The sequence below is a fragment of the Oncorhynchus mykiss genome, chromosome 25, assembly GCF_057628025.1.
Source record: "Oncorhynchus mykiss isolate SJ-2025 chromosome 25, ASM5762802v1, whole genome shotgun sequence".
Lineage (NCBI taxonomy): Eukaryota > Metazoa > Chordata > Actinopteri > Salmoniformes > Salmonidae > Oncorhynchus > Oncorhynchus mykiss.
Genome location: NC_143046.1, coordinates 87,813,291 through 87,832,611, shown reverse-complemented (window position 1 = coordinate 87,832,611; position 19,321 = coordinate 87,813,291). Strand labels below are relative to the sequence as shown.

Below are 19,321 nucleotides of genomic sequence, written 5' to 3'. Positions count from 1 at the left end.
GTAATACTGTGGACTAGCTGGTGGACTGTGAACTGACCTCTGGCCCAGTAGACTGTAATACTGTGGACTAGCTGGTGGACTGTGAACTGACCTCTGGCCCAGTAGACTGTAATACTGTGGACTAGCTGGTGGACTGTGAACTGACCTCTGGCCCAGTAGACTGTAATACTGTGGACTAGCTGGTGGACTGTGAACTGACCTCTGGCCCAGTAGACTGTAATACTGTGGACTGTGAACTGACCCCTGGCCCAGTAGACTGTAATACTGTGGACTAGCTGGTGGACTGTGAACTGACCTCTGGCCCAGTAGACTGTAATAATGTAGACTCTGGATGGCTCCCTGTTCACTGTAGTGCACTACTTTAGACCACAGCTCTATATAGAGAATATGGTTCCATTTATAGTGCACTACTTTAGACCAGAGCTCTATATAGGGAATAGGGTTCCATTTATAGTGCACTACTTCAGACCAGAGCTGTATATAGATAATAGGGTTCCATTTATAGTGCACTACTTTAGACCACAGCTCTATATAGAGAATAGGGTTCCATTTATAGTGCACTACTTTAGACCACAGCTCTATATAGGGAATAGGGTTCCATTTATAGTGCACTACTTTAGACCACAGCTCTATATAGAGAATAGGGTTCCATTTATAGTGCACTACTTTAGACCACAGCTCTATATAGAGAATAGGGTTCCATTTATAGTGCACTACTTTAGACCACAGCTCTATATAGAGAATAGGGTTCCATTTATAGTGCACTACTTTAGACCACAGCTCTATATAGAGAATAGGGTTCCATTTATAGTGCACTACTTTAGACCACAGCTCTATATAGAGAATAGGGTTCCATTTATAGTGCACTACTTTAGACCAGAGCTGTATATAGATAATAGGGTTCCATTTATAGTGCACTACTTTAGACCACAGCTCTATATAGAGAATAGGGTTCCATTTATAGTGCACTACTTTAGACCACAGCTCTATATAGAGAATAGGGTTCCATTTATAGTGCACTACTTTAGACCACAGCTCTATATAGAGAATAGGGTTCCATTTATAGTGCACTACTTTAGACCACAGCTCTATATAGAGAATAGGGTTCCATTTATAGTGCACTACTTTAGACCACAGCTCTATATAGAGAATAGGGTTCCATTTATAGTGCACTACTTTAGACCAGAGCTGTATATAGATAATAGGGTTCCATTTATAGTGCACTACTTTAGACCACAGCTCTATATAGAGAATAGGGTTCCATTTATAGTGCACTACTTTAGACCACAGCTCTATATAGAGAATAGGGTTCCATTTATAGTGCACTACTTTAGACCAGAGCTCTACATAGAGAATAGGGTTCCATTTATAGTGCACTACTTTAGACCACAGCTCTATATAGATAATAGGGTTCAATTTATAGTGCACTACTTTTGACCAGAGCTCTACATAGAGAATAGGGTTAAATTTATAGTGCACTACTTTAGACCAGAGCTGTATATAGAGAATAGGGTTCCATTTATAGTGCACTACTTTAGACCAGAGCTGTATATAGAGAATAGGGTTCCATTTATAGTGCACTACTTTAGACCAGAGCTGTATATAGAGAATAGGGTTCCATTTATAGTGCACTACTTTTGACCAGAGCTCTACATAGAGAATAGGGTTCAATTTATAGTGCACTACTTTAGACCAGAGCTGTATATAGAGAATAGGGTTCCATTTATAGTGCACTACTTTAGACCAGAGCTGTATATAGAGAATAGGGTTCCATTTATAGTGCACTACTTTAGACCAGAGCTGTATATAGAGAATAGGGTTCCATTTATAGTGCACTACTTTAGACCAGAGCTCTACATAGAGAATAGGGTTCAATTTATAGTGCACTACTTTAGACCAGAGCTGTATATAGGGAATTGGGTGCTATTTGTACTGTATGTGTGCTCCTGTGTGGCCCTGGGCCCAGGCTGTGGTGTCAGGTTGTCCACACCCCTGCAGTGGCCCTGGGCCCAGGCTGTGGTGTCAGGTTGTCCACACCCCTGCAGTGGCCCTGGGCCCAGGCTGTGGTGTCAGGTTGTCCACACCCCTGCAGTGGCCCTGGGCACCGCTCCAAGAGGTGCTTCTCTTCTCACTGCAGACAACCTGTTGAACAGAAAACGTTTAACCACCCTCCTCTCCTCTCTTCACCATCACCCCCTCACCCCTCTACTCACCCCTCTCCTCCACCACTCCCCCTTACCCCTCCTCTCTTCCCCATCACCCCCTCACCCCTCTACTCACCCCTCTCCTCCACCACTCCCCCTTACCCCTCCTCTCTTCCCCATCACCCCCTCAACCCTCTACTCACCCCTCTCCTCCACCACTCCCCCTTACCCCTCCTCTCTTCCCCATCACCCCCTCACCCCTCCTCTCTTCCCCATCACCCCCTTACCTCTCCTCTCTTCCCCATCACCCCCTCACCCCTCCTCTCTTCCCCATCACCCCCTTACCCCTCTACTCACCCCTCTCCTCCACCACTCCCCCTTACCCCTCCTCTCTCCCCACCCCTCTCACCTCACCCCTCTACTCACCCCTCTCACCTCTCCTCCACCACTCCCCCTTACCCCCCCCCCCCTCTCTCTCCACCCCTCTCACCTCACCTCTCCCCTCCTCTCCTCCCCCTTGTAGTGCACTATATAGGGAATATGGTGCCATTTGGGATGTACTGATGAGCCCAGATCCATTTGTCTGGGTTATGTCAGGTGGGAGGAATTACATTTCAATTACTTGGTGAAGACAATAAGGAGAGAGAGAGAGAGAGAGAGAGAGAGAGAAATAACTTCAGAGATAGAGAGAGAGAGAGAGAGAGAGAGAAATAACTTCAGAGAGAGAGAGAGAGAGAGATAAATAACTTCAGAGAGAGAGAGAGAGAAATAACTTGAGAGAGAGAAATAACTTGAGAGAGAGAGAGAGAAATAACTTGAGAGAGAGAGAAATAACTTGAGAGAGAGAGAAATAACTTGAGAGAGAGAGAGAGAAATAACTTGAGAGATAGAGAAATAACTTCAGAGAGAGAGAGAGAGAAATAACTTCAGCGAGAGAGAGAGAGAGAAATAACTTCAGAGAGAGAGAGCGCGGGAGGGAGAGAGAGAGAGAAATAACTCCAGGGAGAGAGAGAGAGCGCGAGAGGGAGAGAGAGAGAGAAATAACTCCAGAGAGAGGGAGAGGGAGAGAGAGAGAAATAACTTCAGAGAGAGAAAGAGAGAAATAACTCCAGAGAGAGAGAGAGAGCGAGAGGGAGAGAGAGAGAGAAATAACTTCAGAGAGAGAGAGAAATAACTCCAGAGAGAGAGAGAGCGAGAGCGAGAGGGAGAGAGAGAGAGAAATAACTCCAGGGAGAGAGAGAGAGCGCGAGAGGGAGAGAGAGAGAGAAATAACTCCAGAGAGAGGGAGAGGGAGAGAGAGAGAAATAACTTCAGAGAGAGAAAGAGAGAAATAACTCCAGAGAGAGAGAGAGAGCGAGAGGGAGAGAGAGAGAGAAATAACTTCAGAGAGAGAGAGAAATAACTCCAGAGAGAGAGAGAGCGAGAGCGAGAGGGAGAGAGAGAGAGAAATAACTCCAGAGAGAGAGAGAGAGAGAAATAACTCCAGGGAGAGTGAGAGAAATAACTCCAGAGTGAGAGAGAGATCAATAACTCCAGGGAGAGAGAGAGAGAAATAACTCCAGAGAGAGAGAGAGAGAGAGGGAGAGAGAGAGAGAAATAACTCCAGGGAGAGAGAGAGAGAAATAACTCCAGAGAGAGAGAGAGAGAGAGAGAGAGAGGGAGAGAGAGAGAGAAATAACTCCAGGGAGAGAGATATAGAGAGATAGAGCAGTAAAAGAGGGCAGAATAAAGAGGTAGAGGACAGAGGTATGTGTAAGTGGGCCACTGCCTGTCTCTCTCTCTCTGCAGAGCTGGTGGGGCCAGGAACCATTCCTCTCTGAGTCACTCGTGGCCGGGGTCATTAAACACTGTCGTACCCATACAGCAGCACAGTCAAAACGGTCTGAAACAGATACAGGGTCAGAGTGGGCCAGAGACCTGGAAAAAACAGGGACACTCCACATGAAAGAAGACTATAGTGTATACTATGGTAAGATGACTATAGTATTTACTGTAGTGTTTGTGCAGACTGAAGTATACCGAAGCATTTACTGTCGTGTTTTAGATCACAGACTAAGGACACTAGGTCACAGACTAAGGACACTAGGTCACAGACTAAGGACACTAGGTCACAGACTAAGGACACTAGGTCACAGACTAAGGACACTAGATCACAGACTAAGGACACTAGGTCACAGACTAAGGACACTAGGTCACAGACTAAGGACACTAGGTCACAGACTAAGGACACTAGGTCACAGACTAAGGACACTAGGTCACAGACTAAGGACACTAGGTCACAGACTAAGGACACTAGATCACAGAGTAAGGACACTAGATCACAGACTAAGGACACTAGGTCACAGACTAAGGACACTAGGTCACAGACTAAGGACACTAGATCACAGACTAAGGACACTAGATCACAGACTAAGGACACTAGGTCACAGACTAAGGACACTAGGTCACAGACTAAGGACACTAGATCACAGACTAAGGACACTAGATCACAGACTAAGGACACTAGGTCACAGACTAAGGACACTAGGTCACAGACTAAGGACACTAGATCACAGACTAAGGACACTAGGTCACAGACTAAGGACTCTAGGTCACAGACTAAGGACACTAGGTCACAGACTAAGGACACTAGATCACAGACTAAGGACACTAGATCACAGACTAAGGACACTAGATCACAGACTAAGGACACTAGGTCACAGACTAAGGACACTAGATCACAGACTAAGGACACTAGGTCACAGACTAAGGACACTAGGTCACAGACTAAGGACACTAGATCACAGACTAAGGACACTAGATCACAGACTAAGGACTCTAGATCACAGACTAAGGACACTAGGTCACAGACTCAGGACACTAGATCACAGACTAAGGACACTAGATCACAGACCAAGGACACTAGATCACAGACTAAGGACACTAGATCACAGACTAAGGACACTAGATCACAGACTAAGGACTCTAGATCACAGACTAAGGACTCTAGATCACAGACTAAGGACTCTAGATCACAGACCAAGGACACTAGACCACAGACTAAGGACACTAACTCTTGATCACAGACTAAGGACATTAACTCTAGATCACAGACTAAGGACACTAACTCTAGATTACAGACTAAGGACACTAACTCTAGATCACAGACTAAGGACACTAGATCACAGACTAAGGACACTAACTCTAGATCACAGACTAAGGACTCTAGATCACAGACCAAGGACACTAGATCACAGACTAAGGACACTAACTCTAGATCACAGACTAAGGACACTAGATCACAGACTAAGGACACTAACTCTAGATCACAGACTAAGGACACTAGATCACAGACTAAGGACACTAACCCTAGATCACAGACTAAGGACACTAGATCACAGACTAAGGACATTAACCCTAGATCACAGACTAAAGACACTAGATCACAGACTAAGGACACTAGATCACAGACTAAGGACACTAACCCTAGATCACAAACTAAAGACACTAGATCACAGACTACGGACACTAACCCTAGATCACAGACTAAAGACACTAGATCACAGACTAAAGACACAAGATCACCGACTAAAGACACTAGATCACAGACTAAGGACACTAGATCACAGACTAAGGACACTAGATCACAGACTAAAGACTCTAGATCACAGACTAAAGACACTAGATCACCGACTAAAGACACTAGATCACAGACTAAGGACACTAGATCACAGACTAAGGACACTAGATCACAGACTAAAGACACTAGATCACAGACTAAAGACACTAGATCACCGACTAAAGACACTAGATCACAGACTAAGAACACTAACTCTAGATCACAGACTAAGGACACTAACTCTAGATTATAGACTAAGGACAATAACTCTAGATCACAGACTAAGGACTCTAGATCACAGACTAAGGACACTAGATAACAGACTAAGGACAGTAACTCTAGATTACAGAGTAAGGACACGAACTCTAGATCACAGACTAATGACACTAGATCACAGACTAAGGACACTAACCCTAGATCACAGACTAAGGACATTAACCCTAGATCACAGACTAAGGACACTAGATCACAGACTAAGGACATTAACCCTAGATCACAGACTAAGGACACTAGATCACAGACTAAGGACACTAACCCTAGATCACAGACTAAAGACACTAGATCACAAACTATGGACATTAACCCTAGATCATAGACTAAGGACACTAACCCTAGATCATAGACTAAGGACACTAACCCTAGATCACAGACTAAAGACACTAGATCACAGACTAAAGACACTAGATCACAGATTAAAGACACTAGATCACAGACTAAAGACACTAGATTACAGACTAAAGACACTAGATCACAGACTAAATACACTAGATCACAGACTAAGGACACTAGATCACAGACTAAAGGCACTAGATCACAGACTAAGGACACTAGATTACAGACTAAATACACTAGATCACAGACTAAGGACACTAGATCACAGACTAAAGGCACTAGATCACAGACTAAGGACACTAGATTACAGACTAAAGACACTAGATCACAGACTAAAGACACTAGATCACAGACTAAGGACACTAGATTACAGACTAAAGACACTAGATTACAGACTAAAGGCACTAGATCACAGACTAAGGACACTAGGTCACAGACTAAAGACACTAGATCACAGATTAAAGACACTAGATCACAGACTAAAGACACTAGATTACAGACTAAAGACACTAGATCACAGACTAAAGGCACTAGATCACAGACTAAGGACACTAGATTACAGACTAAAGACACTAGATCACAGACTAAGGACACTAGATTACAGACTAAATACACTAGATCACAGACTAAGGACACTAGATCACAGACTAAAGGCACTAGATCACAGACTAAGGACACTAGATTACAGACTAAAGACACTAGATCACAGACTAAAGACACTAGATCACAGACTAAAGACACTAGATCACAGACTAAGGACACTAGATCACAGACTAAGGACACTAGATCACAGACTAAAGACACTAGATCACAGACTAAAGACACTAGATCACAGACTAAGGACACTAGATCACAGACTAAAGGCACTAGATCACAGACTAAAGACACTAGATCACAGACTAAAGACACTAGATCACAGACTAAAGACACTAGATCACAGACTAAAGACACTAGATCACAGACTAAAGACACTAGATCACAGACTAAAGACACTAGATCACAGACTAAAGACACTAGATCACAGACTAAAGACACTAGATCACAGACTAAGGACACTAGATCACAGACTAAAGACACTAGATCACAGACTAAGGACACTAGATCACAGACTAAAGGCACTAGATCACAGACTAAAGACACTAGATCACAGACTAAGGACACTAGATCACAGACTACACAGACAGAAACACAAAACAAAGACATGGATTGTCTTTAACAATGTGATCTGCTGACCGTGCACCCACCACCCGTCCGTCCCCTCTGTTGTCTCTCTGTTGTCCATACCTGTCCTCTCTGTTGTCTCCTGTTCTGTGTCTTTGTGGACAACTCTCCTGCGTTCCCCTCCACTCTCCTCCCCTTCTTCCCGTCCTCCTTTTCCTCTCCTCCGTCCATCTGCACTAGGCTACTAGCCGCTCTCCTCTCTGTTACATTGTGTATCTTTGTGAATATCCCTCCTGGGTTTCTCTCCTCCTCTACCATCCTCCCCTCCACCTCCTCCTCCTCTGTCTCCTTTCCCTCCCCTGTGGCCATCAACACCAGACACTAGCCTTTCACCCAGTGTTTTACAGAGGGAATGGGCCCTGCACTTTCATTGGTCGTTCACAGCCGGGTGTGTCTTTACGTGATGGACAGAGTCATCTGGGAAATACAGAGGACGCGTCAACAATGTCACCCTATTCTCTCCACCTGGACTCTGGTCAAAATTAGTGCACTATATAGGGAATAGTGTTCCATTTAGGATGCAGAGAGAGTGCTGTGGAATACAGAACGATCCAGTCTCTCCACAGTGGCTGTGGATGGAGGTTCATTTCAATATACACACCAGTAGTCCTGAGTAGGGCTGTTACGGTGACCTTATTATCGCCACACCGGCAGTCATGAGTCATGATGGCAGTCAAATTCCACGTTACCGTTTAGTCACGGTAATTAGGCTTCTCCAAGGTCTGATGCTGCTGCTGATGGTCATTAGTAGCCTACCAAACTTGCTAACTGCCTGGTACTCAGCACTCTATTGTCCCTCTAATCAGTCTGACATCAATGTAAATGTAATGGAACATCAAACACTTGACGAGAGCCCATGAGCTCATGTTACGCAACATTTCTATAGGCTATGCAATCGTACGAGAACACAGAGTGATGGCCTCTATTAAAAAGAGGAGGATCGGCTTTCTATAGGCTAGGCCTACTATATTTATTTCTCAACTTTCCTAATATTAAGCACATTGCTTCTCTTTACAACAGGAGTAGAGTCTTAACTGGTTGGCATGAAAATAAACCAGGGGGAAAAGCGTCCTCCATTTGCTATTTTTATCGCCTAGATGACATCTATTTCTGGTCCCGCTGCCCCTGTTTCTGGCCAGGTGCATGATAATGGTCCATTCTAAACTTAACATAACATCAAATTGATCAGAAATACAGTGTAGACATTGTTAATGTTGTAAATGACTATTGTGGCTGGATTTTTAATGGAATATCTACATAGGTGTACAGAGGCCCATTATCAGCAACCATCACTCCTGTGTTCCAATGACACGTTGTGTTAGCTAATCCAAGTTTATCATTTTAAAAGGCTAATTGAAAATGGTTACAATGTTATTTAGTATATGTAAAGACAAGATTAAATCAAGAATAGTCTGATGGGTGAAAATATTAACCTATCACTTGTGAATGATGGCCAGTTTAAGGCAAATCATAGTATCACACCTCATGTAGCCTAGCCCATAGTCCTATTAGGTTAGTATCACACCTCATGTAGTCTAGCCCATAGGCCTATAAGGTTAGTATCACACCTCATGTAGCCTAGCCCATAGGCCTATAAGGTTAGTATCACACCTCATGTAGCCTAGCCCATAGTCCTATAAGGTTAGTATCACACCTCATGTAGCCTAGCCCATAGGCCTACACGTTTTGATAAGGTTTGTATCACACCTCATGTAGCCTAGCCCATAGGCCTATAAGGTTTATATCACACCTCATGTAGCCTAGCCCATAGTCCTACACGTTTTGATAAGGTTTGTATCACACCTCATGTAGCCTAGCCCATAGGCCTATAAGGTTAGTATCACACCTCATGTAGCCTAGCCCATAGTCCTACACGTTTTGATAAGGTTTGTATCACACCTCATGTAGCCTAGCCCATAGGCCTATAAGGTTTGTATCACACCTCATGTAGCCTAGCCCATAGTCCTACACGTTTTGATAAGGTTTGTATCACACCTCATGTAGCCTAGCCCATAGGCCTATAAGGTTACTATCACACCTCATGTAGCCTAGCCCATAGTCCTACACGTTTTGATAAGGTTTGTATCACACCTCATGTAGCCTAGCCCATAGGCCTATAAGGTTAGTATCACACCTCATGTAGCCTAGCCCATAGTCCTACACGTTTTGTTAAGGTTTGTATCACACCTCATGTAGCCTAGCCCATAGGCCTATAAGGTTTGTATCACACCTCATGTAGCCTAGCCCATAGTCCTACACGTTTTGATAAGGTTTGTATCACACCTCATGTAGTCTAGCCCATAGGCCTATAAGGTTTGTATCACACCTCATGTAGCCTAGCCCATAGGCCTATAAGGTTTGTATCACACCTCATGTAGCCTAGCCCATAGGCCTATAAGGTTTGTATCACACCTCATGTAGCCTAGCCCATAGGCCTATAAGGTTTGTATCACACCTTATGTAGTCTAGCCCATAGTCCTATAAGGTTAGTATCACACCTCATGTAGCCTAGCCCATAGTCCTATAAGGTTAGTATCACACCTCATGTAGCCTAGCCCATAGTCCTATAAGGTTAGTATCACACCTCATGTAGCCTAGCCCATAGGCCTATAAGGTTAGTATCACACCTCATGTAGCCTAGCCCATAGTCCTATAAGGTTAGTATCACACCTCATGTAGCCTAGCCCATAGGCCTATTAGGTTACTATCACACCTCATGTAGCCTAGCCCATAGGCCTATAAGGTTAGTATCACACCTCATGTAGTCTAGCCCATAGGCCTATTAGGTTAGTATCACACCTGATGTAGTCTAGCCCATAGTCCTATAAGGTTAGTATCACACCTCATGTAGCCTAGCCCATAGTCCTATAAGGTTAGTGTCACACCTCATGTAGCCTAGCCCATAGACCTATAAGGTTTGTATCACACCTCATGTAGCCTAGCCCATAGACCTATAAGGTTTGTATCACACCTCATGTAGCCTAGCCCATAGACCTATAAGGTTTGTATCACACCTCATGTAGCCTAGCCCATAGGCCTATAAGTCTTGATAAGGTTTGTATCACAACTAAAGTGGCCAAAAAACTTCTTAAAAGCACACGAATCCGCTTTACAACAAGTGTAGAGCCTAACTGGCCACACGTTACCATGTATACGCAGCACGTGAGTATCAAGTTTGGGGAAGATGATTTTCACCATTAAAAAAAATGCATAATCGTCCTTGTCTCATCGCGCACCAGCGACTCCTGTGGCGGGCCGGGCGCAGTGCGCGCTAACCAAGGTTGCCAGGTGCACGGTGTTTCCTCCGAAACATTGGTGCGGCTGGCTTCCGGGTTGGATGCGCGCTGTGTTAAGAAGCAGTGCTGCTTGGTTGGGTTGTGTATCGGAGGACGCGTGACTTTCAACCTTCTGATAATGGTGTTTTCCTGCCAATGATACATTCACGCTTATATGCTACTGCATTGCTGCGCTTACAATGTGAAGAAATAATCGAATAGTTTATCAACATTTATTTATTTATTGTTGTGATTTTTTTTACCCCGTTTTCTTCCCAATTTCGTGGTGTCCAATTGTTTAATAGCTACTCTCTTGTCTTGTCACTACAACTCCCGTACGGGCTCGGGAGAGACGAAGGTTGAAAGTCTCCGATACACAACCCAACCAAGCAGCACTGCTTCTTAACACAGCGCGCATCCAATACGGAAGCCAGCCGCACCAATGTGTCGGAGAACACCGTGCACCTGGCAACCTTGGTTAGCGCGCACTGTGCCCGGCCCGCCACAGGAGTCACTGGTGCATGATGAGACAAGGACATCCCTACCGGCCAACCACCTCCCTAACCCCGGACGACGCTAGGCCAATTGTGCGTCGCCCCACGGACCTCCCGGTCGCGGCTGGTTACGACAGAGCCTGGGCGCAAACCCAGAGTCTCTGATGGCACAGCTGGCGCTGCAGTACAGCGCCCTTAACCACTGCGCCACCCGGGAGGCCCTAGTTTATCAACATTTTAAGCAAAACGTTTTCATCTGTTGCGTCAGGCTCATTGGTTAAAACACCCTTTTTGATTGGTCGTTTGATGCTAGTGGTTTGATTGGTTGTTTGATGCTAGTGGTTTGATTGGTTGTTTGATGCTAGTGGTTTGATTGGTTGTTTGATGCTAGTGGTTTGATTGGTTGTTTGATGCTAGTGGTTTGATTGGTTGTTTGATGCTAGTGGTTTGATTGGTTGTTTGATGCTAGTGGTTTGATTGGTTGTTTGATGCTAGTGGTTTGATTGGTTGTTTGATGCTAGTGGTTTGATTGGTTGTTTGAATATGGGATCTATCGCATCCCACAACTATCCCAGACTATGTTTGGAATATTTATTTCTCGCACAGAATAGGTCAAGTTTTGTACTATGGGGGATAGTAGATTGACATAGGCTAGTGTTTTTTTGCTGTTTGTTAGGCCTAGACATCTTGTTGGTTGACGATATCTTCAATATGCGCCTCGGAATAAGGATAAGGATGCGTGCAGTTGCGTCTTCACTTGTAGCCTGTGAGAACGTTCCGGTCATATGACTGAGAGCCATGTGAGTGAGAGGTGCTTCGACACGCATTCGGGAGAAAGGAATTATAATTATTATATTCAGCCCAAGGGTACAACGGCCACTGGCCACAAAAGGCACCAATTTTTTTAGGGGGATTATGGGGGAATTCGAGGCATTATCAAGTGCTTGTCAAATTGTGAACGAGAGACTGATGAAGTGTGTACAGCCTGCACACACAAAAAAAAAACAAAGCAGAGCTCATGCCTTTCATGCAACTTTTTTTCAAATCATCATTAGTCTCATCACGCATCATTAGAACGTATTAAAAATCAAAACATATAGCCCAACGTTTGTAGAACAAATAAAGCTACATTAATAACTCTAAATTAAGCATTATAACATATTATTATTAAGCATATACTGTAGGAATAATATTTGTTAAGCGCTCAACACAGAACAGCCGCATGTGCGCACTCCTTCAAATCACTGAGAAAATATCCTTGCTACTATAAATTAATATAAGAATAATACCACGGAATTCTAAGCAAATCTTGTCTGCTAAATGAACTAGTGTAGCCCACAGACATGTGGCATAGCCAGATCAGGACCCAACATCAGGATAACTCAGTATGCTATTCTGTTCTTCTGAAATAGACTGCATTTTCTTCATTATAGACCTGTCTAAAATAAATAATGGATTTATTGTGATGGTGTAGACTATATTACATGGATTTATTGTGATGGTGTAGACTATATTACATGGATTTATTGTGATGGTGTAGACTATATTACATGGATTTATTGTGATGGTGTAGACTATATTACATGGATTCATTGTGATGGTGTAGACTATATTACATGGATTTATTGTGATGGTGTAGACTATATTACATGGATTTATTGTGATGGTGTAGACTATATTACATGGATTTATTGTGATGGTGTAGACTATATTACATGGATTTATTGTGATGGTGTAGACTATATTACATGGATTTATTGTGATGGTGTAGACTATATTACATGGATTTATTGTGATGGTGTAGACTATATTACATGGATTTATTGTGATGGTGTAGACTATATTACATGGATTTATTGTGATGTTGTAGACTATATTACATGGCTTTATTGTGATGGTGTAGGTAGACTATATTACATGGATTTATTGTGATGGTGTAGACTATAATACATGGATTTATTGTGATGGTGTAGACTATATTACATGGATTTATTGTGATGGTGTAGACTATAATACATGGATTTATTGTGATGGTGTAGACTATATTACATGGATTCATTGTGATGGTGTAGACTATATTACATGGATTTATTGTGATGGTGTAGACTATATTACATGGATTCATTGTGATGGTGTAGACTATATTACATGGGTTTATTGTGATGGTGTAGACTATATTACATGGATTTATTGTGATGGTGTAGACTATATTACATGGATTTATTGTGATGGTGTAGACTATATTACATGGATTCATTGTGATGGTGTAGACTATATTACATGGATTTATTGTGATGGTGTAGACTATATTACATGGATGTATTGTGATGGTGTAGGTAGACTATATTACATGGATTTATTGTGATGGTGTAGACTATATTACATGGATTTATTGTGATGGTGTAGACTATATTACATGGATTTATTGTGATGGTGTAGACTATATTACATGGATTTATTGTGATGGTGTAGACTATATTACATGGATTCATTGTGATGGTGTAGACTATATTACATGGATTTATTGTGATGGTGTAGACTATATTACATGGATTTATTGTGATGGTGTAGACTATATTACATGGATTTATTGTGATGGTGTAGACTATATTACATGGATTTATTGTGATGGTGTAGACTATATTACATGGATTTATTGTGATGGTGTAGACTATTTACATGGATTTATTGTGATGGTGTAGACTATTTACATGGATTTATTGTGATGGTGTAGGCTATATTACATGGATTTATTGTGATGGTGTAGACTATATTACATGGATCTATTGTGATGGTGTAGACTATATTACATGGATTTATTGTGATGGTGTAGGCTATATTACATGGATTTATTGTGATGGTGTAGACTATATTACATGGATTTATTGTGATGGTGTAGACTATATTACATGGATTTATTGTGATGGTGTAGACTATATTACATGGATTTATTGTGATGGTGTAGGTAGACTATATTACATGGATTTATTGTGATGGTGTAGGTAGACTATATTACATGGATTTATTGTGATGGTGTAGACTATATTACATGGATTTATTGTGATGGTGTAGACTATATTACATGGATTTATTGTGATGGTGTAGACTATATTACATGGATTTATTGTGATGGTGTAGACTATATTACATGGATTCATTGTGATGGTGTAGACTATATTACATGGATTTATTGTGATGGTGTAGACTATTTACATGGATTTATTGTGAAGGTGTAGACTATATTACATGGATTTATTGTGATGGTGTAGGCTATATTACATGGATTTATTGTGATGGTGTAGACTATATTACATGGATTTATTGTGATGGTGTAGACTATTTACATGGATTTATTGTGATGGTGTAGACTATATTACATGGATTTATTGTGATGGTGTAGGTAGACTATATTACATGGATTTATTGTGATGGTGTAGACTATATTACATGGATTTATTGTGATGGTGTAGACTATATTACATGGATTTATTGTGATGGTGTAGACTATATTACATGGATTTATTGTGATGGTGTAGACTATATTACATGGATTTATTAGACTGTTTAAGATGTAGATGTTCCAAAGGTCAGCATCAGTGGCTGGTAGGATATGTGTGGAAGCCAGGAGATGCTAAACGTTAATTAACGGTCGATTACCGTGAGTTATTTGCTTGACAATCACCAGCTGACAAAATGTCATGACGACCACAGCCCTAGTTGAGGTTGATTGTTTCTCTGTGTAGAGCAGGGGGTAGGTAGGCTGGTCCTGGAATGCCGCCACAGTTCTGAGTGTCAATACCAATACGCTGAAGTCATGATGAGTAGACTTCATTGGTAAACAGACTGCACTGGCCAGTGACTGCTGCAGCAGTGACAAAGCAATTACATCAGAGAGATACGAATGAGGTATGAGATAGATGTGTGTGTGTGTGTGTGTGGTGTTTCTGTGTGTGTGACAGAGATCAAATTAAAGGAAATACAATTATGTAATATATTGAACTCCTCAGCATGACAAACTAACTGCCTCCTCTCTCTGTGTCTTTCACAGATCCCCATCTATCCTGGCAGAACGAGAGAGAGACAGAATGATATATATATAGAGAGAGAAAGAGACAACGAGAGAGAGAGAGAGATACAGAGAGAGAGAGAGAGAGAGAGAATGAGAGAGAGACAGAATGAGAGAGAGAGAGAGAGAGATACAGAGAGAGAGAGAGAATGAGACAGAGAGAGAATGAGAGAGAGAATATGAGAGAGAATGAGAGAGAGAGAGAGAGAACGAGAGAGAAAGAAAGAGACAGAACGAGAGAGAGAGAGAGAGAGAGAGAATGAGACAGAGACAGAATGAGAGAGAGCTACAGAGAGAGCGAGATACAGAAAGAGAGAGAGAGAGAATGAGACAGAGAGACAGAATGAGAGAGAGCGAGATACAGAGAGAGAGAGAGAGAGAGAGAGAGAAAGAGAGAGAGAGACAGAGACAGAGAATGAAGAGATAGAAAGAGAGAGAGAGCTCAAACATAGCCCCATCTGAGGATGCCATTAGAAGCAGCCACACACACACACATTCAATAACAAGCTCTGCACGTCTCTATATCCTGGTCATCATGGAGATGGTTGCCTCTGGCGACACCGAGCGATACTTTCTCAGGGACCAGAGGAGAGGAACACACTGTGTGTGTGTGTGCGTGTGTGTGTGCGTGCGTGCGTGCGTGTGTGTGTGTGTGTGAGGAATAAGAATGGGTTTGAATAGCTCTCTAGTAGAGTAGGGACAAGGCTCCTGCTCTACCATGTTAACATTCCAAGGTATGTCTCTGGAAGTGAAGCTAGTTATTTAATAACCCCAAACATGATCTGAGATAAACACAGCTTTAACCTTTAACCTTTGACATCTGAGAGGACGATTCATTACGAATGTATATGCAAACAAGACAGGAAAAATAAATACCTGAATATTTAATTCTGTCTGTTTCATATTCAATGCTTTTTTAAATGTACATTTTACCCCCTTTTCATGGTATCCAATTGTTAGTAGTTACAGTCTTGGCTCAGGAGAGACGAAGGCTGAATGTCATGCGTCCTCCGAAACACAACCCAACCAAGCCGCACAGCTTCTTAACACAGCGCGCATCCAACACGGAAGCCAGCCGCACCAATGTGTCGGAGGAAACACCGTGCACCTGGCTACCTGGTTAGCGTGCAATGCGCCTGGCCCGCCACAGGAGTCGCTGGTGCGCGATGAGACAAGGACATCCCTACCGGCCAAACCCTCCCTAACCCGGACAACGCTAATTGTGCGTCGCCCCATGGACCTCGCGGTCCCGGCCGGCTGCGACAGAGCGCGAACCCAGAATCTCTGGTGTCACAGCAAGCAAAGTGTTAAAGTGCCCTAGACCGCTGCGCCACCCGGGAGGCCCTTGGTTCATCAATGTTTTAATCATTACTCTCTGGTAGGCAGGAATGTCGATGGTTTTGGTCTGAGAGAAGCAAAAGAAAACCTGGGTCTCCACCCCTTCTCCCACACAAAACTACTGGTGGAAGTTTCTAGATGACCCAACGAGCAGAAGTGATAACGTCAAATGAGATGCAAAGTGTACCCTCGCACACTTTCTTGCATGGATTTAATAAGGGTGGAAACTCACTCCAGGCAATGCTTACATCAATCATATGCTTTTAAATCCCTAACGGGGAGTGTACACTTCACTTCTGGAATTTTATGCATAATCTTAAATTTATGCATAATTATGCCTGTTTACTATTCCTTCATTTATTTATCACTGTTACCCCGCAGACAGGAAGTCCCCTGGGCTTGATGGTGTCTCACCACAAAATGGTGTCTCACCTTCAGCTTGTGCTCATGCTCCTTGTTGACGCGGGTCAGCAGCTGGGCCTTGCGTCGGTTCAGGGCGTCGATGAGGGCGTCACACTGCGCCACCAGACAGGCTTCGAACTCCACGCCGTTCTCCTGCAGGAAAGACAGACAGTCAGACAGGCAGACAGACAGACAGACAGACAGACAGACAGTCAGACAGACAGATAGTCACACAGATAGTCAGACAGCTGGGACACAAGGCTGTGTAGATAGACTTTGAAGAACACAAAGACAGGAATGACAGACAGGAAGGTAGTATGTTTCATTCCTACGGTTGAAAAAACAAACAGGCAAACTGACAGAAACAGACAATGTGAGGCCGTATTTATCAAGCGTCTCAGAGTAGGAGAGCTGATCTAGGGTCAGTTTTGCCTTTTAGATCATAATGAATGAGGGTATATGAACAGATCCTAGATCATAATGAATAAGGACAGATCCCAGATCAGCACTCATATTCTGAGATACTTGATTCGTACAGCCCCAGATCATCGAAACACCTGTAATCTTAAAATGAAGCAGACCAGATGCTGCCTGTCAGGGACAAGATGGCAGACTACTGGGAAAGGAACTGTCACGGGGAGACTATTTGCATTTTTGGGGTGGGGGGGGGGGGACTATCTGAAGTCTCTTCAGTTATTTACATTTTACTATCTGAAGACTGTTTGTAGTTTTAAACAAGTTCATTGCGGTGAACAGACTGAAGGAAGTTGTGTAGTGAAAGAAGACTGGAGATTCTGTTGATATCTACTTCTCAGGGTAAATGTTGTTGTCGTATAATTTGGTTCCATCAAGGTAAGGTAGAACCACCAGGTATTGTTTGGAGTTCTCCTGTATCCCAACCCAACTCTATTCCTCCATTCCTCCTCCTCCTCCTCCTCCTCCTCCTCCCTCCTTCTCACCTTCAGTGTTCCCCACCCTGATGTCACTAGTAAGGGTCTCCCTGGGCCATCAGCGGGCTGTGTGACAAGAAGAGGGGTCAGCTTGGACATCTGATCTAATCCAGAGAAATTGAATGCTTTGCTCCAAAAGGAGACACTCAAAATGGCCGCCATATAGTCCACCCATTATGGCATCATCGACCGGAATAGGGATACCCTTCCAACTCATTGTAATTCTATGATCTACCCCCTCATCCCACGCTCTGTCTTTGACATCTAGTGTTACCATAGCTACTGTTGCTGGGTATCGTGGTAACACTTCAGGCAAAGTTCACAGTTGTCAGTTGTCAAAGTTCTGTACATATTGGTGAACTAAAGGCGTCCGCATGCTTCGGTCAGGCTGGCGCCGAGCCGAAGCCGAGTGTGCTCGCATACTCCCTTGAAAGACCTTCGCTTGAAAAACAAGGGGAAAAAACGGCATTAGTACTGTTTGTCCATTTTGAGACGCCGTAGCCAGTATACACTTCTTCAAAATAGTCTGAATTCATCTAAGACAACTCAAGAAATCTGTCATTAATTTGGACGTTTTTGCAGAGGAGATTTTAGTCACGCAATTTCACATCTAACTAAGATGTTTGTTGCAGTATTTCTCAATGAAAAAATGTGCAGTAATCTCTCGTTGAATGACAACAAAGACTTTATTGAAGAATCCCTACTGTTGACCAATCGCCGACGAAGGCCAGTAGACTTCGGGCCACCGACTTCGGCCTCCAGATTTATTTTATTACCCTTACTGATGTCCAAAACGAACCAAAAATGTTTTGTCATGGTATATACACAACGTCTTCCCGAAGTGTTTTGTCTGGGAAGCATGCGGACGCCTTAAGGAGTTCCTAAAGAATGACAGGGGATTGGGGCTATGACTGGGTGAGAGTGTAGGAGGGGCTTGTGACAGCGGGAGGAGGGACTGTGACTACGTCCCAAATGGCATCCCTATTCCCTATATAGTGCACTACTTTTAATCAGAGCCCTATGGCATCCCTATTCCCTATATAGTGCACTACTTTTAATCAGAGCCCTATGGCATCCCTATTCCCTATATAGTGCTCTACTTTTAACCAAAGCCCTATGGCACCCTATTCCCTATATAGTGCACTACTTTAGACCAAAGCCCTATGGCATCCCTATTCCCTATATAGTGCACTACTTTAGACCAAAGCCCTATTTAGCCCT

The 19,321-nt window shown here is 43.1% G+C and overlaps 1 protein-coding gene across 3 annotated transcripts in view; it reads right to left on the bottom strand.

Moving 5' to 3' along the window:
- The window catches only part of LOC110505965 (E3 ubiquitin-protein ligase TRIM9), an 82,624-nt gene that overhangs the window by 26,182 nt on the left and 37,121 nt on the right, over positions 1-19,321 (bottom strand). Inside the window, exons 3-4 of one of the 3 annotated variants that reach the window (XM_036962969.2) lie at positions 18,110-18,166; positions 17,181-17,303 (exon numbers count right to left, since the gene is read on the bottom strand). In XM_036962969.2, coding sequence (XP_036818864.2) covers positions 17,181-17,303; positions 18,110-18,166 — 180 coding nt within the window. Of the gene's footprint in view, positions 1-7,638; positions 7,873-17,180; positions 17,304-18,109; positions 18,167-19,321 lie in introns of those variants that run through there. The other 2 variants (XM_036962970.2, XM_090221355.1) reach the window with 2 other exon arrangements.